Raw genomic sequence first — 25,806 nt, 5'->3', positions numbered from 1 at the left:
ATCACACCGCAGAGTTCTGCATGTGCAGGGCGCTGCTGTCTCTGTGTGTTATTCCAAAAGTTCTTTGGTGTGGGCCTTTTTTGAGACAAGTGCATCAGATCGCACCACTGCTATTTGCAATATATGTCTCAAGCATACCTCGCATGGCCAAAACATCACCCGCTTGGGCACCACATGCTTGACCAGACATATGTCGACCTGCCATGCAGTTCGTTGGCAAGCATACCTAAAAGACTCACACCAAAGAACAAAGTGGACCTCTCCTTGCTCCTCATCAGCTGGGATCTCCAACCCCACTATACCTTCAGTCCTCTCTGAAACCTGCACTGAGAGGAATGAAGGTGTAGAATTAGGTGTGTCACAGCCAAGTACTTGCGGGCTATCGGTACACCGACGTCAGATTGTACCAGGGAAATTTCCCTGCCCCAGCTGCTGCACCGCCGAAAGAAGTGCGCTCCCAGCCATCCACATGCCCAGCGGTTGAATGCTAGCTTGGCTAAATTGCTAGCACTTCAACTGCTGCCTTTTCAGTTGGTAGACTCTGCCCCCTTACGTGAGTTTGTGGAATGTGCAGGTTCCTCAATGGCAGGTTCCCAAACGCCACTTTTTCTCACGGAAGGCGATTCTGACTCTCTACCGGCATGTGAAAGGCAATGCCTTGGCCTCACTGGACAGGGCGGTCAGTGGTAAGGTGCATATTACCGCTGACTCATGGTCCAGCAGGCATGGACAAGGACGTTACCTATCTTTCACGGAGCATTGGGTGACTCTGCTGGCAGCTGGGAAGGATGCAGGACAAGGTGCAGTAGTGTTGGAGGTTGTTCCACCACGCCTCCAAAATGCTACTAGTGGCGATTCTGACACACCTCTCTCCTCCATCCCCTCCTCTTCTTCTTCCTCTACGGCCTCTTCTTATGCTTTGTCCTCGGAACCAGCGGTGCTCTGTAGGCGTTCAAGGGGCTACGCAGGCAAAAAGATGCCATGCGGTGCTTGAGCTGGTGTGCTTGGGGGGCAGGAGCCACACTGGGGCAGAGATTCTGTCAGCTCTGCAAGGGCAGGCTCAGAGGTGGTTGACGCCATGCCAGCTTAAGCCAGGAATGGTGGTTTGCGACAATGGCACCAACCTCCTCTCCGCCCTCTGACAGGGACAACTGACCCATCTGCCCTGTTTGGCTCACGTCCTTAACTTGGTGGTGAAGCGGTTCTTGGGCAGGTACCCGGGCTTACAATATGTCCTGAGGCAGGCCAGGAAAGTCTGTGTGCATTTCCGCCGGTCATATAAATGCCAGTGCTTGGCTGGCTGACCTCCAAAAGGAATTTAACCTGCCCAAGAACCACCTAATCTGTGACATGCCCACCAGGTGGAACTCAACGTTGGCCATGCTGCAGCGGCTGCACACGCAGCAGAGGACCATCAATGAGTACCTGTGCGACTATGACACCAGGGCAGGGTCAGGGGAGCTTGTTTTTTTTTTCCTCCAGCCAGTGGGCTATGATCAGGGATGCATGCACTGTCCTGTCACCATTTGAGGAGGCCACGAGGATGGTGAGCAGTGACAGTACATGCATCAGTGACACTGTCCCTCTTGTCCACCTGTTGGAGCACACGCTGCATGGAATAATGGACAAGGCACTTGAGGCAGAACAGAGGGAGGAAGAGGAGGACTTCCTTACCTCTCAAGGCCCCCTTTATCCAGAGAGTGTTTATGCATGCCCGCCGATCACACAGGAAGAGGACGAGGAGGAGGATTGTGTCAGCATGGAGGTGGAGCCTGGCACTCAGCAGCAGTCTTCAAGGGATCATTTACAGTCTGAAGAAATCTATGGACTTGTACGTGGCTGGGAGGAGGTGGCTGCAGATCATGTCGTTCTTAGTGACCCAGAGGACTCTGCACCGAATGCCTGAGCAAACCTACACTGCATGGCCTCCCTGATCCTGCAAAGCCTGCAGAAGGATCCTCGTATTCATGGTATCAAGGGGGGGATCATTACTGGCTAGCAACCCTCCTTGATCCACGTTACAAGGGTAAGGTTGCGGACCTTATCTTGCCGTCGCAGAGGGAGAAGAGGATGAAACATCTTCAGGAGGCCTTGCAGAAAGGTTTGTGCAACGCGTTTCCAGAGCCTGGAAGGTTACAATTTGCTGGTCCTCCTGGACAACGTGTTGCTTAGCCTTCGGTCAGTCACGGAAGGAGCGGTGGAGAAGGTGGCCATCTGACCGATGTGTTCAGACAATCATCAGCAACCATCGCCAGCGTCTGATTCACATGGTGCAGGAATACCTAGGGGCAAGATCAGACTTGGACACCTTTCCCACCAAAAATCCTCTGGGTTACTGGGTCTTGAGGATAGATCACTGGCCAGAGCTTGCACAGTATGCAATTGAGCTACTGGTCTATCCTGCATCCAGCGTTCTTTCGGAACGCACATTCAGTGCTGCTGGAGGCTTTGTAACTGATCACAGGGTGCGCCTGTCCACCGAAACGGTCGATCGGCTGACCTTCATAAAAATTAATCAGTCTTGGATCACCAGCTACCAAGCACCTGATGCTGATGTAACCGAATAATTTTTTTTTTTAATGTGAGATCCCTTCAAGACTACCTATGCTGATGCTGAGTGACTATCCTGTTATGCTGAGTGACAATCCTCTTCCTCCTCAATTTTCATGCTGATAGCTTGTAAGAACATTTTTGGTTCTGGCCACCGCCACCAGTGGCTAAGGCCCAATTTTTCAGCCCCTGTTTAACAGGGGCATATAATTACAATTTTTGATGCAATACTTTGCAGCAGGGCTCATTCCTGCGCTCCAACTATAGCATCTGTGAGGGGTTGCAGTGTTGTGGCACCAGTGCCTAAGGCCCAATTTTTCTGCCCCTGTTCAACAGGGACATGTAATTACAATTCTTGATCTAATATTTCACAGCAGGGCCCGTTCCTGTGCCCACCAAGAGTAACTGCGAGGGCTTACAGTGTTGTGGCAACACCAACACCACCAAAGGCCCAATTTTTCTGACCCTGTTCAACAGGGGCATGTAATTACAATTCTTGATCTAATATTTCACAGCAGGGCCCGTTCCTGCGCCCACCAAGAGTAACTGTGAGGGCTTACAGTGTTGTGGCAACACCAACACCTAAGGCCCCAATTTCTGCAGAGTATATAGGGCAGGCCCCTACTTTCAAACATCCACCTTACAAACGACTCCTACTTGCAAACGGAAAGAGACAACAGGAAGCGAGATGAAATCTACCCCTAGGAAGGGAAATTCTCTTCTGTAAGAGTTAATATGGGAAAAACGTGTCTCCTTTCCACTGATGCTTTATCACCAATCCTTGTTTCACTAAAAACCCCAAATTTTCAAAAAAAATTTTTCATTGGGACAGAAAGTGAAGTGAAATCTTCTGACGAGGAGCACAGACAGCAAAACAAATGTTACAGGGGTGATAACCCTTCCCTATGTTTTCCAAAAAGCTTAAAAATAGATTTTTTGGCTGGAGCTACATTTTAAAAATCTACCAGTACATTCAGAAATGTAACACTCCCATTGGTTGTGCTCTCAACCAAACTATAAAACCATCCAATGACTAGTGTCATAACTGATCACATGTGCAGCATCAGGGCAGTTGGAGAGTAAACAGAGGCAAAGATGGCTGAAAACGATAGGGGGGGGGGTTACTTACACTTTAATGAACAAATGTGCCCACTCCCCCTGAATGTTTGGGTTTGCGGGCCACACAACAAATACCAAAGGGCCCATGGGCTTCAGGTTGGGCCCTAGGCGGTCTAGAAAATGCCATTATCAAATCACAGAACAGAAGCTAAAAACGTTCCAAAACAATTATTATGATACAGGATTTATATAGCGCCAACAGTTTACGCAGCGCTTTACAATATAAAAGGGAGACAATACAGTTATAATACAATAAAATACAAGAGGATTTTGTATCCTTTCCATGTGGAACAAAATAAAAAACTTTTATGGAAAAAAAAAAATACAAGAGGATTAAGAGAGCCCCGCTCAGAAGAGCTTACAATCTAATAGGGTGGTGGGGCAGGTGGTACAAAAGGTTGTAACTGTGGGGTATGAGCTGATGTGGTAGAAGATTAGAGACGTTATAGGCTTTCCTGAAGAGATGAGTTTTCAGGGATCGCCTGAAGGTAGCAAGAGTAGGGGATAGCCGGATAGGTGGAGGTAGCGAGTTCCAGAGGATGGGAGAGGCAATTCTAACTTTTTACCGGAAATCTCAGTAAACCCTGATTCACACAGATGCGATTTGACAGTTCAAAAATCGCATGAAAAGTCATACCCCATAGCTGACAATAGAACCGTTCAGATCGTTGTGATTCAAGTCGCAGTGACTTTGAAAAGGGTTCCTTAACTGCTTTTTTTTGCAATTTCATTGCAACTTGCATTGACTTCCGTTAAATGAAGTCGGGGGGTCTAAATCGCACTGATCTGCTTTGAAAGTGCGCTGAAGTAGTGAGATTTCAAAGCAAGACCCAAGACAGTGGGAATAGATGAGACATGATGTAAAATGTAATCATATTTTTCCCACCCAGAATCAACAGGCGTTACATACCACGTCGCTGCATATAAAAATGAATGGCTGTACTCGGGTGTACAGCAGTACTTGGGTAAACACGTACTTGCATACAGATGTACACTGCCTGTGTCCAGGATCATATGCCTGTACACAAGTACCACTGCATATCCGCATACAACCATTGATTTCTAGGGGAGGCTGTGTGCAGCACCTGTGGATCCCGGGTGGAGAAAGTGATGTCATATGGATCCAGGTGTCCATGTCCATGGCGCCATTCACTTTCATTTTGATGGCCTCTAGAAAACTGCATTTGCTGCACATCTCTTTGGACACAGCTTGTCCTAGTAAGATCTGTTTGTGTTTCTGGTCAAATGCATTTTCAAGTTTACGTAGAGATGCAAACCATTTGTAACTAGGCCCCTCGAAGAATACCACCGGTAGGATGATTTTGGCACACAGACACCAGAACTCTTGTGGACAAGGTGGACCAATTGTATCTTGTTCGTTTTTTATGGATTAAAACATATATAGCTAAACATGCCAGGATGGCTACACACAAGGACCAACATTTCCATTTGTGCACATGTACCTGGCAGTTAACGAGACGCTATACTATGATTTTTCCTTCACAATAGGTTATATTATACTTATTTTTTATTACCACGTTAGATAGGAAGCCTGCTTAGCATTTTTACCAGGACGGAGAATGGAGACAATTGTGAAATAAGGTAAAACCTAATCGCCGATATAAAACCCCACCAGTGTGATCTCCCTTCCCTACAATGATGAAATCTCGGCGTTACCGAGCACACGTGGCAGAATGCTGGGACAGCAAGATGTAATGAAGCACAGCTACCCATACGTTTCTTTTTACAGATGAACGGCAGTGGAAGATTGCTCGAATTCCGCTCTACTTGGCTTCATCGTCTGCAGACAAAAGGATTAGGGATTAGAGCACTAAATATGGAGTATCTCAGGCCTGGGGTAAAATGTAGGGGAACCTAGTCTATAGGTGCCTGAAAAGCTTTTCATTGGGTGTAACCTAGGAAGAGTTCTACTTCTAGTCATCCAAAATCCCAATATATATTATTAATGCTAACATTTATTTATAGTCTGGAGTGTGCTGAATATTATTCACATAGCGCTGTGCTCTCCAAACTGCGGCCCTTCACCAGCCTTTATCTGGCCCTTGGGGCACTATGTCTAATACTGGTATGAGGTATTATTTCTATCACTGACACCAAGAGTGGGGCATAATTCCTGCCATTGCCACCAATTATTGGGCTACTATTCCTTCCAACAATATCAATAATGGGGCACTATTCCTCCTACTAATACCAATGATGGGGCACTATTCCCCCCACTAACTCCAATGATGGGTCACTATTCCTCCCACCAATACCAATGAAGGGGCACTATTCCTACCACCAATACCAATGATGGGGCACTATTGCTCCTACTGACACCAATGATGGGGCACTATTCCTCCTACTGACACCAATGATGGGGCACTATTCCTCCTACTGACACCAATGATGGGGTACCATTCCTCCCACCAATACCAATGATGGGGCACTATACCTTCCACTAACACCAATGATGGGGCACTATTCCTCCCACTAATACCAATGATGGGGCACTATTCCCCCTACTGACACCAATGATGGGGTACCATTCCTCCCACCAATACCAATGATGGGGCACTATTCCTTTTACTAACACCAATGATAAGTTGCTATTCCTCCCACTAATACCAATGATGCTATTCCTCCCACTAATACCAATGATAGGGCACTATTCCTCCCACCAATACCAATGATGGGGCACTATTCCTCCCACTAATACCAATGATAGGGCACTATTCCTCCCACCAATACCAAAAATGGGACGCTATTCCTCCCACTAATACCAATGATGGGGCACTATCCCTTCAACTAATACCAATGATAGGTTGCTATTCCCCCGACTGAAACCAATGATGGTGGGGCATTATCCTTCCACTAATACTAATGATGGGGTACTATCCTTCCACTAATACTAATGAGAGGGTTCTATTCCTCTCACGAATACCAATAATGGGGCACAATCCCTCCAACTAATACCAATGATAGGGTGCTATTCCTCCCACTGACGCCAATGATGGGGCATTATTCTTCCACTAAGGCCAATGATGGGGCACTATCCCTCCCACTGACATCAATGATGGGGTACTATTCCTCCCACAAATACTAACAATGGAGCACTATTTCACTATTATTATTAATATTATTATTCAGGATTACCAATAATGGGGCACTATTCCTCCCACTGACACCAATGATGGGGAATTATTCCTCCCACTTACACCAATAATGGGGCACTATTCCTCCCACTGACACCAATGATGGGGCATTGTTCCTCCCACTGATACCAATGATGGGGCACTATTCCACTGATACCAATGATGGGGCACTACACCTCCCACTGACAGCAATGATAAGGCACTATTCTACAAAGATAAACAGTTATTTTTCCATGTTTGCAGAAAATTATTGCAGTTTTAAAAAAAGAAACTGAATCACCACATCATCAGCAATATATTGAATTTTTGTTTCTGAGTTTCCATATGTTTAAGGGCTTATTTAGACATTAAGGTTTGAGGGGTGTAAAAAAAAAAAACCAAAAAAAAAAAAAAACCCCATGGTGGTTTAGTTGTTCTTTTAAAGCCCCCTAAATCCCCCCCCCCCCAACACACACACTTAAGTTGCTAATGCAGTGGACAAGGGGTGTCGAAATGTTGCGGTCACAATGCTTTGCCTCATACTTAAGGCAAAAATGATCCCCATGTTGCGCTAGGTAGGCAGCACTTCCATGGAACTTATCCCATTCACGTGAATGGGGATGCGCATTTGTGAAAATCAAGAACGCAGAACACATTTCAGAGGTGCATGTTTAAAGGTAGCCCTAGGGAAAGGGTTTTGGGTCTTAATTACCAGATTATGAAAGGGAACAAATCCTTTGAAGATGACTTCCAGGATAAGAACATAATTCAATTCAATTCATTATGCGTATGCTTGCTGGAATCTTGATGAGCTTTGTGTATTTCTTCCAGATCTGCGCAGTAATCCAGTGTGAGATTTTCTCTGTGTAGGAACTTCCTGTAATAAAGACCGCTCACTGCTGCTCTCTCTTCTTGTGCAGAGTGACTGGTCTTGTCTCCGCCCCCTCCTGTCATTTTCTGCAGGCAGCCTGTAGTGGGTGGGGTCTGCTGGGTCCCTCCCACAGCTCTCTGCACAGGCTATGGACAGCACTGTGATGATGTCACTGCTACTTTTTACACAATACAATCTGGGTTTGTAAAGACGTCTGGTGCTGATGGATTTATGTCCTTTGCGACAGTAGAGGAATATATTTTAATAAAAAGTTTTTGTGCCCAGAGTTCAGATTTAGGACTTTTTTATTTTTTTAATATTGAATTAATAAATGACTAAGTGAGAACAGCATACAGGTTATTCTGGTTAATGCAAATGACTGTGTCCACCGACCTCTCTGCGATAAGCTGTACGCAGAGAGCGATTGGGCCGATAACAGGCCTTCCCGGGAAAGGACAATCATTTAGTCAGGAGGTCATCTGCAGTCAAACTTAATTTTATTTTAAATGTTTTCCTCAATTATGTCATAAACCAGGATATCATTAAGAAGGAAATATTCAAGTAGAAAAATAGAGACAAAAGTAAAATCTTACTGCCCATGGCTGTGCAACCAACAGAGAACTGCATTCTAGCTCTAGTGTGTGGCCACTTCTCCCCCTGCATCTGGGGAAGTGTAATATGTAAGTTAGGCTGGTCATAGATGGATCTTTTTTTTATATCGATCAGCCTGCAGGTTGATTAAAAAAACTGAATGGATTCCTCCATCAACACAAGGCGATTAGAGGAATCCTCCCCACTGTGTTATTGTATTGTGACAGCGGGAACTCCGCTGTCAGAATATAAGAATTAACGCTGCAGCTGTTGACCGGATTCAAATTTTCCAACATCCCATATGACAAAGGTCGATCGTTAGATCGACTTCTGTCGAGCAGGAGTGGCCATAGATGGATTGATATATCAAGTATTTTGGCATTCATTCATTCCACTAGCCATTGAAATCAACGCTCAAGCTCTGGCATTTAAGTGTGTTTACACGCGTTTAGGTGCGTCAGATGTTTTTTTTCTGCCTCTTCTCCTGAATGCGCAAGTGATTTTTTTTTCTGCCTCTAAGCACCTGCATGGACACTTAGGCTAACATGGAGGGACGTGTGGCGGCAAAAAAACACCCAAAAAAACGAGTCCCTAAAAATGGCATTTTTGACACCCGGTTTGTGTGAGAGGCCTATACCGTGCTGTGAAAAAGTATTTGCTCCCTGTCATGGATATTTTATAGATAGGCAACCCCTATCCTCATACTGATTAGTGGTTCCAAAATAATAATAACTACTGCAGTAGGGAACAGACACAAAAGATACACTCTGCATTTTTCCAAATAACTGTTTTTATACACATGATTACGTAGGTATCACATTAATATCACAATTGTACTTTTATGGTAACAAGGGGCGTAACATAGGAAGGCTAATTCTAATCAGGACTTGAAAGAATGCAAACATGTAACATCATTAGTGCCGTGTGAACAGTGAGTGCAGTACATACAAAATAGAATAATATAGAGAACTTACAAATTTCCTTTACACCCCTTCCTGATTTTTTTGGCACATTTGTCACACTTACATGATTCAGTTCATCAAACAAATTTTAATATTACACAAAGATACCCTAAGTAAATATAAAATGCAGTTTTTAACCACTTCAATACAGGGCACTTAGACACCTTCCTGCCCAGACCAATTTTCAGCTTTCAGCGCTGTCGCAGTTTGAATGACAATTGCGCGGTCATGCTACACTGTACCCAAACTAAATTTTTATCATTTTGTTCCCACAAATAGAGCTTTCTTATGGTGGTATTTGATCACCTCTGTGGTTTTTATTTTTTGCGAAACAAATAAAAAAAGACCGAAAATTTTGAAAAAAAATAAAAGTTTTGCTTTTGTTTAAAAATTTTGTAATTAAGTAAGTTTTCTCTTTCACTGATGGGCACTGATAAGGCGGCACTGACAGGCACTGATAAGGCGGCAGCGACGAGATGGCACCAATGAGCGGGCACTGACGATGGGCACTGATATGCGGCACTGATTGGCACTGATATGCAGCAGTGATGGGCATTGATAGGCGGCACTGATGGGCACTCATGGGTGGCACTGGGTGACACTGATGGGCACTGATAGGCTGCAAAGATGGGTTCTTATGGGTGGCACTGATGGGCACTGATAGGTGGCACTGCTGAGCACTGATAGGCGGCACTGATACGTGGCACTGATGGGCACTATTACGTGGCACTGATACACGGCACTGATAGGCATCCCTGGTGGCACTGGCAGTGGTAGGCATTGCAGTGGGCAATTATTGGCAGCTGCCTGGGCATTGATTGGCAGCTGCCTTTGCACTGATTAGTTTTTTCCTGGGGGTCTAGGGGGCATACCTGGTGGTCCAGTGTGGCTGGTTTCCCTGGTGGTCCTGGGCGGATTCCCTGGTGGTCCTGGGCGGATTCCCTGGTGGTCCTGGGTAGGATCTGAGGGGGGGCTGTGCTGATAAACAATCAGCACAGACCCCCCCTGTCAGGAGAGCAGCCGACCGGCTCCCTCTACTCGCGTCTGTCAGACGCGAGTGAGGAAAAGCCGATCATCGGCTCTTCCTATTTACATCGTGATTAGCCGTGATTGGACACTGATCACGTGGTAAAGAGTCTCCGTCAGAGACTCTTTACCTAGATCGGTGTTGCGGGGTGTCAGACTGACACCCCGCAACAACTATCACCGTGATGCGCGCCCCTGGGGGCGCACAGCAGCTCAATATCCTGAGGACGTCATATGACGCCCAGTCAGGGTATTGAAACCACTTTGCCGCCGTCATTCTGCTATATGTAGGGCGGCAAGTGGTTAAATGATGATTTCATTTATTAAAAGGGAAAAAAGCTGTCCAAGCCTGCCTGGCAAGTCATTGCCACCAAAACCTAATAACTGGTTGTGCCACCCTTGACGGCAACAACTGCAATCAAGCCTTTGTGATAACTGGCACATCGCTGTGGAGGAAATATAGCCTATTCTTCTTTGCAGAATTGTTTTATTTCAGCCACGCTGGAGGGTTTTCCAGCATGAATAGTCTGTTTAAAGCGGACCTTCAGTCATTTTTTCATCTTTCCATCTATTGAATCTTCTGCCCTTGTTGTTTTAACTTTGGATTGTAAAAAAATAATTTTTGTGTTGTGGGTTTTTACGACCTCCTGGATGAGTCGCCGTCATGCTCTTGGAGTAATTTCTGTAGGCTGGCCACTCCTGGGAAGGTTCACCACTGTTCCATGTTTTCTCCCTTTGTGGATAATGGCTCTCATCGTGGTTCGCTGGAGTCCCAAAGCCTTAGAAATGGCTTTGCAACCCTTTCCAGACAGATACATGCCATTTACTTTGCTTCTTATCTGTTCTTGAACTTCTTTGGATTGCAGCATGATGTTTTGCTTTTTTGAAATCTTTTAGAGTGCTCCACTTTGTCAGACATCTTCTATTTAAGACACCTTTCACAATGGAGGCGTTTTTCAGGTGCTTTAGCGCTAAAAATACCATCTGTAAAGCGCCTGAAAAATTCCTCATCTGCAATTCCTCATCTGCAGTTCCTAAAGCGCCCCTACCCATTGAAATCAATGGGCAGCAGCGCTTCTGCGGGCGTTTTTAACCCTTTATTCGGGCGCTAGCGGGGGGGCTAAAAGTGCCTGGCCAGTGGCCAAAAAGTGCCTCTAAAATGACGCCCCCACGCTGGCAGTGTGAAAGGGCACTTAGTGATTTCTTGACTCAACAGGTCTGGCAGTAATCAGGCTTGGGTGTGGCAAGCGAAATTTAATCCAGCTTTCCAAAAAATGTGGTTACTCAATTCATTCATGATTTAGCAGGGGGGGGAGGCACAATTACTTTTTCACATAGGGCCAGGCGGTTTGCACAGCTTTTTTTACCTTAAAGCAGAGTTCCACCCACATTTTCTTCTTTGCACCATACACTTCATAGCGGCAATTTTAGAACATCATTGGCAGTTTTGCTTTTTTTTTTTTGTTTTTTTTTTTGGCTCGAGTTACCTTGTTTTCATGGGCTAACCATTTTTCTTCCTGTCTGTCTCGCTGCGGCGAGGTACGTAATTTCCTGGCGGCGCACTGGCTCCTGGGAGATATGTGTCATCATTCCCAGGAGTCAGTGGGCATCGCTGCCCGTTAGCACTGCGTTATTTTCAAACAGGAAATGACGCAATGCAAGGCGGTGATAAGCGTCATTTTTTAGATTAGTCTTGATTGATATGATAGGTTGCCATAACAACGGGGCGGGAACTTCCTTCCGATGCCGCCATTGTTATGGCAACACGAGAAAACAAGTAGACAGAGAGTATCACCGCTCCAGGTGGGTCAGATCAAGGTAAAAGGCATCTCCTTCAGTCTACAAGTCCAGGTGCTGGCAATGCTATGGCAGTTAGACATCAAAGAAATTCTGGACAGCCGCACTCCAAAAATATTTGCCTTTATTCAATAAAGTGTCATCCAAAATACAGGTCACAGCAAATTGGAACAAAGTTTACGCATTTTGCACCACAAGGAGTGCTTAGTCATACTCGAGAAACAATACGTGGCTTTATGCGCAAGATCGGGAGGTGCATGCTGGGTAGCCAGCAGCACCTAATCCTGGAAGAATATACTAGTGGGCTTCACATGCCCATAAATAAGATGGGAGCAAGCTGGCAAACGAAGATAAAGGTTAGTTTACCACTCAAAAAAAATACAACAGCGGCATTGCATATAATAACCTTGTAAGATAGATATTAGCAAGAACATCACGGGAGTCTTTAAAAAAAAAAAAAAATAGAATAAAAAAAAATAATAATTAAAAAAAAAAAATAAGGCTGGAACGCCGCTTTAAAAGATGAGGGGTTTTCTTTTTTTGGGGGGGTTTGGTTTTCTGTGATTGCTATTTTTGTGGTTTTGTTTGTATTGGGTTAATGTTGTTTTCATATAAAATAATAAAAAAGATTTGATTAAAAAAAAAAATAATAGATGAAATCATCATTTAAAAACTGCATTTTGTATTTATTTGGGTTATTTTTGTGAAATATTAAAATTAGTTTGATGATTGGAATCATTTAAGTGTGACAAATGTGCCAAAAAAAAAAAAAAAATCAGGACTGGGGCAAATACTTTTTCACAGCACTTTATAAGCATTACAAAACGAGATCCCGGCTAACACCGAAAATGCCCATTATAAGGACAGTTATTAACAATTCATGCAGATTATTTTGCTGCACATTAGAAGTAAATAAAGTCTAACCACATCTTCAAACACAAAGCTCTGTTTTCCAGCTAAATCTAATTCTGCGGCCATTATCTAGTCATTAGCGAAGAAGAGATATTACCAGTTTTTATCTGCAGCAATATTATATTAGCACAGTTTCCTCAAGAAACAGAAATAACAGATAAAGGGAAGACTGTGATCAGTATGTGTGCCGCCAATGGGAAGGACAGAGAATGCGGAGATGTGCAATGGCCGGTTCTCTAGGGAGGCATTGATTGTGACGGCACATGACAATTCTGACTATAATAAGAGGTGATGGAGTAGAAACACTGACTGTAAATCTACAGAAATCGCCAGCAAGGTTGTTAGAGCGCCGGCATGTAATTACACCCTCTGTACTCGCAGGGATCCGATCTACAAGATGATGGCCAAGGTGAAAAGGCCAAATCATAAAGAACAAGGTCCCTTCAAGGCTCAGGCTTTTTAGAAGAGCTTCAAGCAACCTAGAAAGACACCATAGTAACCAGAAGCAATCCTTCAAACTGAGAAACATACCGGATCAGTGCACTCTATTTTATAGCTTGCAATGCAAGATTGAACCTGAATTAAAAATCTGAAGATTTGCTATGTTATAGGGAACATCTAAATCAGAGGCGTGACTAGAACCTTCAGGCCCTGATGCAAGAAACCATGAACGACCCACCCACCGAGCCCAGGACCCTATACTCCCATCGCGGGGCCCTTTATTACGGTCCTGCAGCAGGAGCCCTTCTTGCTATCTTGGGTAGGGTTGCCACCTTTTCTTCAAGCCAAAACTGAACACTTTAGTGGCATACAGCAAAAAAATAAAAAATTGTGTAGTATACACTATATGTATATTTTGTGATTAAATAACATTTCTAATAATATGGATTCAATCATAAGGAGTCCCTCCTTATATCAGAGTCCACAGAGTTCCCCCCTTTACTTCTGAGCCCGCAGAGTTCCCCTTTACATCTGAGCCCGCAGAGTTCCCCTTTACATCTGAGCCCGCAGAGTTCCCCTTTACATCTGAGCCCGCAGAGTTCCCCTTTACATCTGAGCCCGCAGAGTTCCCCTTTACATCTGAGCCCGCAGAGTTGCCCTTTACATCTGAGCCCGCAGAGTTGCCCTTTACATCTGAGCCCGCAGAGTTGCCCTTTACATCTGAGCCCGCAGAGTTCCCCTTTACATCTGAGCCCGCAGAGTTCCCCTTTACATCTGAGCCCGCAGAGTTCCCCTTTACATCTGAGCCCGCAGAGTTCCCCTTTACATCTGAGCCCGCAGAGTTCCCCTTTACATCTGAGCCCGCAGAGTTCCCCTTTACATCTGAGCCTGCAGAGTTCCCCTTTACATCTGAGCCTGCAGAGTTCCCCTTTACATCTGAGCCTGCAGAGTTCCCCTTTACATCTGAGCCCGCAGAGTTCCCCTTTACATCTGAGCCCGCAGAGTTCCCCTTTACATCTGAGCCCGCAGAGTTCCCCTTTACATCTGAGCCCGCAGAGTTCCCCTTTACATCTGAGCCAGCAGAGTTCCCCTTTACATCTGAGCCAGCAGAGTTCCCCTTTACATCTGAGCCAGCAGAGTTCCCCTTTACATCTGAGCCAGCAGAGTTCCCCTTTACATCCGAACCAGCAAAGTTCTCCTTAACATTTGAACCAGCATAGTTCCCCTTAACAACTGAACCAGCAGAGTTCCCCTTAACAACTGAACCAGCAGAGTTCCCCTTTACATCTGAGCCAGCAGAGTTCCCCTTTACATCTGAGCCAGCAGAGTTCCCCTTTACATCTGAGCCAGCAGAGTTCCCCTTTACATCTCAACCCGCAGAGTTCCCCTTTACATCTCAACCCGCAGAGTTCCCCTTTACATCTCAACCCGCAGAGTTCCCCTTTACATCTCAACCCGCAGAGTTCCCCTTTACATCTCAACCCGCAGAGTTCCACTTTACATCTCAACCCGCAGAGTTCCCCTTTACATCTCAACCCGCAGAGTTCCCCCTTTTTACATCTCAACCCGCAGAGTTCCCCCTTTACATCTGAACAAGCAGCATTCTCCTTTACATCTGAATCCGCAGAGTTCACTTTTACATCTGAACCCGCAAAGTTCCCTTATGGGGCATACACACGGTCGGACTTTTCGGCTACAAAAGTCCAACGGACGCCGACGGACCAAATCCGGCGGACAATCCGGTCGTGTGTGGGCTTCCCCAGACTTTCAGCGGACTTTTCCAGTCGCAAATCCGACGGACTTTAGATTTGGAACATGCTTCAAATCTTTACAACGTAACTCCGCCGGACCCAGAAATCCGCTCGTCTGTGTGCTAGTCCGACGAACAAAAACTGACGATAGGGCAGCTATTGGCTACTGGCTATCAACTTCCTTATTTTAGTCTGGTGTACGTCATCACGTACGAATCCGTCGGACTTTTGGTGTGATCGTGTGTAGGCAAGTCCGGTCGTTAGAAAGTCCGCCAAAAGTCTGTCGAAAGGCTGTCGAACAGGCTGTCGGACTTTTGTAGCCAAAAAGTCGGACCGTGTTTATGCCCCATTACACTGTAAGGACGGATTCTGCAGACTCTGATGTAAGTGGGAACTCTGGAGACTCTAAGGGGAAGACTGAGCCCCTCTTACATCAGAGTCTGCAGAGTTCTCCCTTTCATCAGAGTCCGCAGAATTTCCACTTACACTGTAAGGGGGATCTCTGTGGACTCTGAAATGTAAAGGGCAACTCTGATGTAAGGGGTGCTCTGGGAACCTGGATTTAAAGGGGGCTCTGATGTAAGAGGAAATGCTGTGGACTCTAGTATAATGGGAAACTCTGATGTAAGGGGGCCTCTGCTCACCAAAGCCCCCCTTAACAAAGTCCACAGAGCACCCCAATAGTTTACCCAGAGGCAGGAGAGAGAAGAGAGGGAGGGGGACACTTTACAGGAGGAGCAGATAAGCTCTCTCTCCTCTTCGGTCTGTGTGAGGAAGGAGGAAGGGGAACGGTCAATGCTGACTCTGGGCTGTGTGAGAGCCCAACTCAGAGCACTGCAAGTGGTGGAACGCCAGAGCCGCATTGTGCGACCTTTGTGACCCTGGTATTTCCACCGCTAATCTAAGTTATTTGTGCCTAAGCAGCGCCCTGAAAATGTACTTTTTGTCGTGAAAAAACGCACCAAAACACAATGAAAAAATGGGCATGCACTTTTTCTGTAACAGTGCACCACAACACATACATTAAGAAAGAATGGCACAACAGCACTCCAACACACAACATGCATGTTAACACAGAACAACAGCATGAACCCAACTTTTGGTCCATAATTAGCGCACTGCAAGCCCACCAAGTTTACCATCAAGCTTTGCAGTAGGGATCCGAGGAAAGCACTAAGAAAATTGCCTGTCCTCTTTTGCACTCCTATGCTCTTGAACCAAACATCAGCCTGGCCAAAGTCAGAAACACTTAATATGGCCCCGCACTGCCCAATTCTTACCCAGTCATTCCAAGTGATCCACATCACTTGCAAAGACAAAGTCACTTATAGACATTCTTAGGCAAGTACATAGACCTGTTGGATGCCATGCAAAAAAATCCCAGTGCAGCAATTTATCTTCCCTGCCTGTAGGAGTCATTAAAGAATATGTTACCCCAACATTTCATATTCCTCATACAGTTGTGCTCATAATTTTACATACCCAGGCAGAATTTATGATTTCTTGGTCATTTTTCAGAGAACATGAATGATAACACAATAACTTTTCTTTCACCCATGGTTAGTGTTTGGTTAAAGCCATTTATTGTCAATCAACTGTGTTTACGCTTTTTAAATCATAATGAAAACAGAAACTACCCAAATGACACTGATCAAAAGTTTACATACCCTGATTGGCCTGATAACATGTACACAAGTTGACACAAAGGGGTTTGAATGGCTACTAAAGGTAACCATCCTCACCTGTGATCTGTTTGCTTGTAATTAGTGTGTGTGCATAAAAGGTCAGTGAGTTTCTGGACTCCTGACAGACCCTTGCATCTTCCATCCAGTGCTGCACTGACGTTTCTGGATTTTGAGTCATGAGGAAAGCAAAAGATTTGTCAAAAGGATCTGCGGGAAAAGGTAGTTGAACTGTATAAAACAGGAAAGGGATATAAAAAAATATCCAAGGAATTGAGACTGCCAATCAGCAGTAATCAAACTCTAATCAAGAAGTGGAAAATGAGGCGTTCTGTTGAAACCAAACCACGGTCAGGTAGACCAACTAAAATTTCAGCCATACCTGCCAGGAAAATTGTTCGGGATGCAAAGAAAAACCCACAAATAACTTCAGGTGAAATACAGGACTCTCTGAAAACACGTGGTGTGGCTGTTTCAAGATGCACAATAAGGAGGCACTTGAAGAAAGATGGGCTGCATGGTCGAGTCGCCAGAAGAAAGCCATTACCACGCAAATGCCACAAACTATCCCGCTTATAATACGCCAAACAGCACAGAGACAAGCCTCAAACCTTCTGGCACAAAGTCATTTGAACTGATGAGACTAAAATTGAGCTTTTTGGTCACAACCATTAATGCTTCATTTGGAGGGGAGTCAACAAGGCCTATGATGAAAGATCGCTGATGTTTTGGGGATGGTGTGAGCTACAAAGCCACAGGAAATTTGGTCAAAATAGATGGCAAGATGAATGCAGAATGTTATTAAAAAAGCCTTGAGGAACATTTGCATTCATCAGCCAGGAAGTTGCGCATGGGATGTACTTGGACATTCCAACATGACAAGGATCCAAAACACAAGGCCAAGTCGACCTTCTGGAGTGGCCATCTCAGTCTTCTGATCTCAATATCATTGGAGCCACTCTGGAGAGATGCCAAACATGCAGTTCATGCAAGACAGCCCAAGAATTTACAGGAACTGGAAGCCTTTTTCCAAGAGGAATGGGCAGCTTTACCATCTGAGAAGATAAAGAGCCTCATCCACAAATACCACAAAAGACTTCAAGCTGTCATTGATGTTAAAGGGGGCAATACATGGCATCAAGAACTGGGGTATGTAAACTTTTGATCAGGGTCATTTGGGTAGTTTCTGTTGCCATTATGATTTAAAAAGAGTAAACACAGTTGCTGGATAATAAATGGCTTCAACCAAACACTGACCATGAGTGAAAGAAAATTTTTTGTGTTTTCATTCAAATTCCCTGAAAAATGGCCAAGAAATCATAAATTCTGCCAGGGTATGTAAACTTATGAGCACAACTGTATGTGTCAGATGTACCATGTACTTATGCTAAAAAGTAACATTAAAAAGAGAGAAGCTGCGCTAGAGAGTCTCAATCAATCAAGTCAAGGCATATAGAGTCCATAATAAATCACTATTTCTTCTTAATGGCACCACAGTGATTATACACAAACAGGAGAGTGCCCAGCCACCATAACAAAGACCTGCTTACCAGATGGCAAGCATAAAGGGCAGATAGCTATAACCCAGCCACGGCCTTTAGCTTGCAGACGTCAATCAAAACCGGTTCCAGCAGACTGGATGGTGCAAATCTCTCCCTCTCACCGTCTATGGAGTCCGTACGTACTTCTATGTTTCTTAAGGGCTTGTGATTGGCGGCTTTTTTTCACGCAGTCGGGCAGCACAACAAACAGGGTACAAAGCAGGAACAGCCAAAACCTAAAAAGTATCCTGTTCTCTTTGAATTGCTTCCTTTGTGTGAAAAGCCTGGTGATCCCGCCAGTCCCTTTGTTTTCCGATTTCAAACTGACCAAGCTAGGCATGGGAACACATCCATCCCAGCATGGTCAATGGCAAATATATGTGATGACACCTACACCCCCCCCTACCGCCATACCCAATCACTGGGAAGATCAGTGTGCGGCTGTTTCTCCACCCCCTGCTCTCTAAGCATCTGATGCAGCTGAGAACAGGGATTATTTGATCACTAAATCAAGGTATTTATATAATTTTTTTAATATGTTTACACAAATGTTTTACCTTTCATTTCTATTTGAAATTAAATGGGTTGTTTTACAAGGTGAGGGTTCACATATAGTGTAAGCAGATTAAAAGTTACAGCATCATAGTAGGTGACAAAGGGGGGAGTTGATCACCTTGGTCCATATAGTAATGGACCAAGTAAAAACTTGTGATAAAAGAGCTTACGCGTTTCACACTACAATGCTATGATTAAGCACTGTTTGTAGTGTGAAACGCGTAATCTCTTTTATCCATTCTGCTGTGGCACATATTTGATGATTTTTTTGAATAAAAGGCAAAAACTTTTTCGGAGTGCAGCTGTCCAGAACTTCTTTCCACGTTGATTGCTATATGCATTGCCAGCACCTGGGCTTCTAAGCTGGAGGAGAGGTTTTTACCTTCGTTTGACCTAACTGGAGCGGTGATATCCCTTTCTCTTCCCAAAAATAAGCCCGGGTCTTATATTCATTTTGGCAACAAAAGACACAGTAGGGGCTTATTTTTGGGGTAGGACTTACCATGTAATGTGATGTCTTCTCTCCCCCTCTCTCTCCCTGCCTGACAGGAATCCCCAGTGTGAACCGAGTTAAAATGCTTGTAAAATCCTATAATCCACTCTATTACAGTAGTATATAATGTACAATTCGTGTGTTTCTGTAATACAATTGAGCCAAATACCTTTGTTATAGCGCCGCTCTGCGCTTCTGTGCCCCGCTGGAGCTCTTTTCCCCGAAATTATTTTACAGAAACACACACATTGTACATTATATATACTACTGTAATAGAGTGCATCATAGGATTTTACAAGCATTTTAAACTAGGGCTTATTTTCGGGGTAGGGCTTATATTGCAGCCCTCCTGGAAATTAATGCTAGGTTTTATTTTTAGGGTAGGGCTTATATTGCAGCCCTCCTGGTAAATAACGCTAGGTCTTATTTTCGGGGTAGGGCTTATATTGCAGCCCTCCTGAAAAATAATGCTAGGTTTAATTTATAGGGTAGGGCTTATATTGCAGCCCTCCTGGAAAATAATGCTAGGTCTTATTTTCGGGGTAAGGCTTGTATTGCAGCCCTCCTGAAAAATAATGCTAGGTTTAATTTATAGGGTAGGGCTTATATTGCAGCCCTCCTGGAAAATAACGCTAGGTCTTATTTTCGGGGTAGGGCTTATATTGCAGCCCTCCTGGAAATTAATGCTAGGTTTTATTTTTAGGGTAGGGCTTATATTGCAGCCCTCCTGGTAAATAACGCTAGGTCTTATTTTCGGGGTAGGGCTTATATTGCAGCCCTCCTGGAAAATAATGCTAGGTTTAATTTACAGGGTAGGGCTTATATTGCAGCCCTCCTGGAAAATAATGCTAGGTCTTATTTTCGGGGTAAGGCTTATATTGCAGCCCTCCTGGAAAATAACGCTATGTCTTATTTTCAGGGTAGGGCTTATATTGCAGCCCTCCAGGAAAATAACGCTAGGTCTTATTTTCGGGGTAGGGCTTATTTTCGGGGAAACACAGTACAAGCCCTCAAGATAGGCCCTGAGTCTGAACAGAGAGTTCTGGAGGTCAACTCCAAACACAAGCTGGCAGGAACTGCCCTTCCAACTTCCAATTAGCCTTTGTACACTGCAGAGTAACAGGCTAAGCAACCGTAGGGTTCCACCATCGTTCCGGGCAAGCAACTTCTAACTTAGCTGCCTGCAAACAACCACTTACCATCATTTGTCTGCAGAATCATAAACCAAGGAACGGGCAGACTTTAAACCTGCCGCTGTGTGGGTGCCACAAATTCCAGTGCACAGCGGGAACTCTGCAAGTGGAATTACATTTTGCAGAATCCGCTGCTTCAATAAGACGGAATGTCAGACATAATTAGATAGACATAAAACATGATATAAAGAGTATAAATAATTCTGATAATTACCTCGCTCCGAAGATATCTTTCTTTGCCAGATCAATACCAGACACAATCTTAACTCGAAGGATGCGAGATTCCACCTACAAGGGGAAAAAAAAAAAAAAAGAACAATGTGACATTAGAGATTGGAAGGTAACACGTCTTATAGCAAATAATCCATCAGCCAGATAAATTAAAGCTCAGCTCCAGGCAACAAGTAAAATCAATCGGTGAACTGGTGAGGTCAACCAGGAATTCCTACAGTTGTGCTAAAGTTAGCAAGTTCACTCTGTTAACCTTTAAAGTTGTTGTAAACCCTTACATCTGGCCAGTGAAGTGACTGGTCTCAGATAATACACAGGGAGGGAACAAATCCTCTTACGTAAGTTGTAGCCGTTTATCTGCAGCGCTCTCTCCTCTACATCCGTCCAAAAATTGAACAGCATTTCTGAACTTCAGAAGGCAGGAAGCAGTGATCATTTGTCACACACTGCACAGCATAGAGCAGAGAGCTGAGTGTAATCTGAGACCTGAGTGTAGGGCATGGACACACCCCCTTCTACACAGTCACAAAGGGAAACATGCACAGCTGAGGCTGTAACGTGTGCTGGGGAGGGAAGGGGGTGCATCTGTCCCGATTGTCTGGTGTCGGCATAGACTGTCAGAGGTAACTCATGCAGATAGCATAGGAATATAAGAAATTACTCTAAGTGCTTTGGATTGTGGCAAGTACACACTATAGAAGGATATGCTTTGCTCATTTTTTTATTTCAGAGGTTTACAACCACTTTAAAAGGTCACCTCCCCCAAAACTGATATTTCACGTGGTTGGTGCAAGATGAATCCTATTCTGGATTTGTTATCTCTCTGGAGCTTCTGTTACAAAATACCAGAAGTAGAATTCAATCTGAATGCAAAAGCGAACAGTCTTCAAACTCTGCAGTGGATTCCCCGTTATAGCAAATAATAAGGGATCCCAGGGGCAAGAAGGCGACACATCCTAAAATGGGAGGAGCCAGGCACAAAAAACAGAAATGTAATGGCACTCTATGATGGAAAGCTCCTTTAAAGCACTTTAGTGTGCTGGGATGTCATTCAAAGTGAACAGCCTCATAACACACCAATGCAACAGTGTGAACGGTAGACATTACGTAGAATTTCCGTAAATTCGTACATTCGGGAGCATCCGAAATACGAATTGTTATGCTTCCAAATTTTGTACGAAATTTCGTTTACAAATTTCGGATCCAAATTCATAACGAACATTCGTAATTGTTACGAAAAGTTAACGCACCTAACGAAAATTCATATTTCGTACATATTTAAATTGAATTTCGGACACGAATTACGAAATACAAATTAATTCTAATACGAAACGGAAGGAAATAAAACAAATTTATTGACGGCGCACATGTCTAGTGAATGGACCTTCTGGTTTAGCAATTTTGGGCAAGGAACCCCTATTACCATTTTTGTCAGTATTATAAAACCCAATGCTGTTCGATCTAATAGAGTTCCTACAGGGTTTCTACATATGAGTGGCCTAGGCTGGTTCAGACAGAAGGCAGGGCAAGAACCAGAGAACAATTCACCCTGTTTTTTTCATTTTTTTTTTTGTTATTTTTTTTTGGAATCAGAGTAGGGTAGCCACCTGTCCAAGAAAAATGTTGAATAAACTGCGCAACAAAAAGAAATATTAACCATCTAAGCTGCAGAGTCCTATGTATGACACAAACACACAAAAATCAAATGAGAAAAAAAAGTTGACTCGCGCTTAACACAGAAAAAAAAAAAAATATTCACCAGGACAGTCCGGGTTGGAATTATGTGTCCAGGCTTCAGTCTGCCTGAAACCCGGACACATTATTCAGACTGGGCTGCGGCTCCCTAAGTAACTGAGATAGTCACAAAAATCTGTTGCTGTCCGGGAGTTGCATGCTGCTGGCAGGTTCAGCATCATTGAAGGGGGGGGCAATGTCAGCAAGGGCAGTTTGGCCACACCCACTGTTCACCGCAGCGCGCTGTATTACCATTCTCCTTGGGGCACCAAAAGGTGTCCCAGGGTCTTTTATAATCCTATAGTGTATACTACGAAAAAAATGTGTGCCCTGTGCCGTTAAAGTGTTTGGGTTTGGCTTGAAGAAAAGGTGGCAACCCTAATTCAGAGCAGTGTTAATTTTGGCAGCAAATTTCGATTTAGTTTTAGTCTTAGTCTTAGGACTAAAATGGCATTTTATTTTTAGTCCCATTTTAGTCTTCTGCAATTGTTTTAGTCGTATTTAATCGACTAAATCTCCAGTACATTTTAGTTGACTAAAACTCATTTGTAATTGAATTGTAATGCATTAGTTAACATTTCTCTACTATTTCCAAACTCATTATATACTTCTGGAGTGAAAAATCTCATATGTTATTATTTAAGGTATTGAGGAATGAACATGCACTACAGACCGGTGTTAATTTTGAAGTAAAATTTCAATTTAGTTTTAGTCTTAGTCTTTTGACTAAAAAGCCATTTTAATTTTAGTCCCATTTTAGTCTTTTGAGTAAAATGCTATTTTAGTTTTAGTCGTACAGTGCAACCTTGAATTGCGAGTAACGCGGTTAATGAGCGTTTCGCAATACAAGCACTGTATTTTTAAAAATCGTAACTCGGTTTGTGAGTGTTGTCTTGCAAAACGAGCACAATTCAGGCCAAAGCGGTGTGAGGTGGGTGGGGGGGCCTTCACCCCCCCCCCCCCCCCGCCTCTGGCTGCATGCGGTATTGCATCCCATTGAAGTCACTGCGGAACAAAATTATTTTCGTTTCCATTGACTTCAATGGGAAAACTTGCATTGATATGCGAGTACTTTGGATTACGAGCATACTCCTGGAACAGATTATGCTCGTAATCCGAGGTTCCACTGTATTTTAGTCATCTCAATTGTTTTAGTTATTTTAGTCGATGAAATTAACACTGATTCAGAGTAATGCAGAAGCTGAGAATGATGGCAAATATGTTGATTTAGCTATCAGGGTAGCCAAGTGCAAAAGATGAAAAGTAGAGTTTAGTGAAATTCAGCTAAATCATGGGATTTTGGCAAAATTTTTTGCATTTTGGCAAAATGCATTGGTGCCGATTAGGAAGATGACATTAAGATGGGTTTTGTTATGGGTGTAATGAGCTTTATATGACTCCTAAAATTCACTAAAACTTCTTGGGAAAAAAAAAAAAAAAAAAAGTTTAACTTCCATAGTATTAACGACCACCATATTAAATACAGTGGAACCTCGGTTTGCGAGTAACCCAGTTAACGAGCGTTTCGCAAAACGAGCATTGTATTTCTAACAATCCTAACTCGGTTTGCGAGTGTTGTCTCGCAAAACGAGCACGATTCAGGTCAAAAGCGGTGTGCATTAACGCTTTTGGCCTGAGGTGGGGGAAGCCGAACAGCACCGATCGTCGGCGTCTGGAAATGCACGGAAAGGCCCGAGGGCAGTTCAGCTGACCCCGGCAAACCTCGGAAGGGCTCAAGGACGGAGTCTTTCCGAGGTTTGCCCAGGTCAGCCGAAGTGTGCTCGGGCCTTTTTCCGCCATTTCCGCAGCTCTCCGGCTCCCCCCGCCTCTGGCCGCATGTGGTATTGCATCCCATTGAAGTCAATGCGGAACTAATTATTTTTGTTTCCATTGACTTCAATGGGAAAACTCACTTTGATATGCGAGTACATTGGATTACGAGCATACTCCTGGAATGAATTATGCTCGTAATCCGAGGTTCCACCGTAATAATATTTCTGACACAGGATCAGGGAAAGAATGCCTTATGCTTCACCGTTGAGGTGAAATAAATCCACCCAACTTAGTTTAAATGTAAACTTTTCATACATGCCTGGAATACACCTTTAGGAGTCGATCACAATCAAGCTTTCAGAGTAAGCAGTCCTTGAAAACCTGCCCCGCTCATTTCCTATAATCCCCAGTAGGGCTTACAGAGTGATGATGTCATAGTATTTCTGATGAATCCTTTATTTATTCCTTGAATGTGTCAGGTTTGGGTGACTTGCTCTTTAATCATTCTACCTACTCTCCATACATCTAATGCTTGAATGAAAGAGCCAATTACCGATCTGTCCAAGACAGTCAGTCAACTTGTTACTGTCAGTGCTGCCGGAGCAGAAAACACATTGTGTAATCAGAAGAATGATGATGACCTTTCCAGGAAGACGGCATCACACGGCTGGGAAACAAGCATCCTAAATCACATCCATCCCCATACACAGAATGAACACAATACGTGGGAGAGGACCTCCTATGGCCAGATTTAAAGGGACACTCCAATTAGAATTAAAAATGAAGCCTTGAGACGCAATAAGGCAAACCAGGGTGGATTTGATTTAAATCAACTCGATGTAAATCATAATTTCTAAACGAGCAACTGTCCTCTCTGTCCCGCAGTGGCTCCTCCTCTGACCCACTGTTGACCCACCGACAGTCCCATTCACTTTAATGGGACGGCTGGTGATGCGGCAGTGACACAACAAGCTGAGGGACGTGGCAGCAGCAGGTAAGTGGATGCCCGCTAACAGGTTCTGCCATGAAGGATCTGAAATGACAGGTGCCCTTTAAATTCAAGGCCTCATTTTTGCTGGTAGCTAGAATCTTTATTATTTGCAAACAGGTTGTAACACACCTGGGTGGGCTGTGAGCGCATTCTCTGGCTCTAATAAACACCCACCCTGTATTGCAATCCAGGCATCTGGCGTCCTGAAAGGGGCTGGATGTATAGATAGGGGGAGGAGGCGATGGATAGGGGGTGGCGCCCTTTTATTTCTGTATGTGGATTATGGCACTGTAATTATTTTAATAAAAAAAACATCTAAGTACCTCATAGTGACTTAGTGAGTATGAGCAGTATGTAATACACCATTTGAAAGTATTTTATGATGTGAGTTTAGTGGGTGGGTTTATTTAATCAACACTTAACAAGCCCCCTATGTGATAGTATGAGCAGGTGACAGGT

At 44.1% G+C, this 25,806-nt stretch overlaps 1 protein-coding gene across 3 annotated transcripts in view; it reads right to left on the bottom strand.

Moving 5' to 3' along the window:
• NEDD4L (NEDD4 like E3 ubiquitin protein ligase) overlaps positions 1-25,806 on the bottom strand; it is a 578,915-nt gene that overhangs the window by 349,467 nt on the left and 203,642 nt on the right. For all 3 annotated transcript variants that reach the window (XM_073620478.1, XM_073620530.1, XM_073620504.1), the window contains exon 2: positions 20,833-20,906. In XM_073620478.1, the coding sequence (XP_073476579.1) occupies positions 20,833-20,906 (74 nt within the window). The remainder of the gene's footprint in view (positions 1-20,832; positions 20,907-25,806) is intronic.

The sequence above is a fragment of the Aquarana catesbeiana genome, linkage group LG01 (assembly GCF_042186555.1).
Source record: "Aquarana catesbeiana isolate 2022-GZ linkage group LG01, ASM4218655v1, whole genome shotgun sequence".
Taxonomy (NCBI): domain Eukaryota; kingdom Metazoa; phylum Chordata; class Amphibia; order Anura; family Ranidae; genus Aquarana; species Aquarana catesbeiana.
Note: the sequence above shows the minus strand (reverse complement) of the source record. Positions and strands in the feature narration are given on the sequence as shown.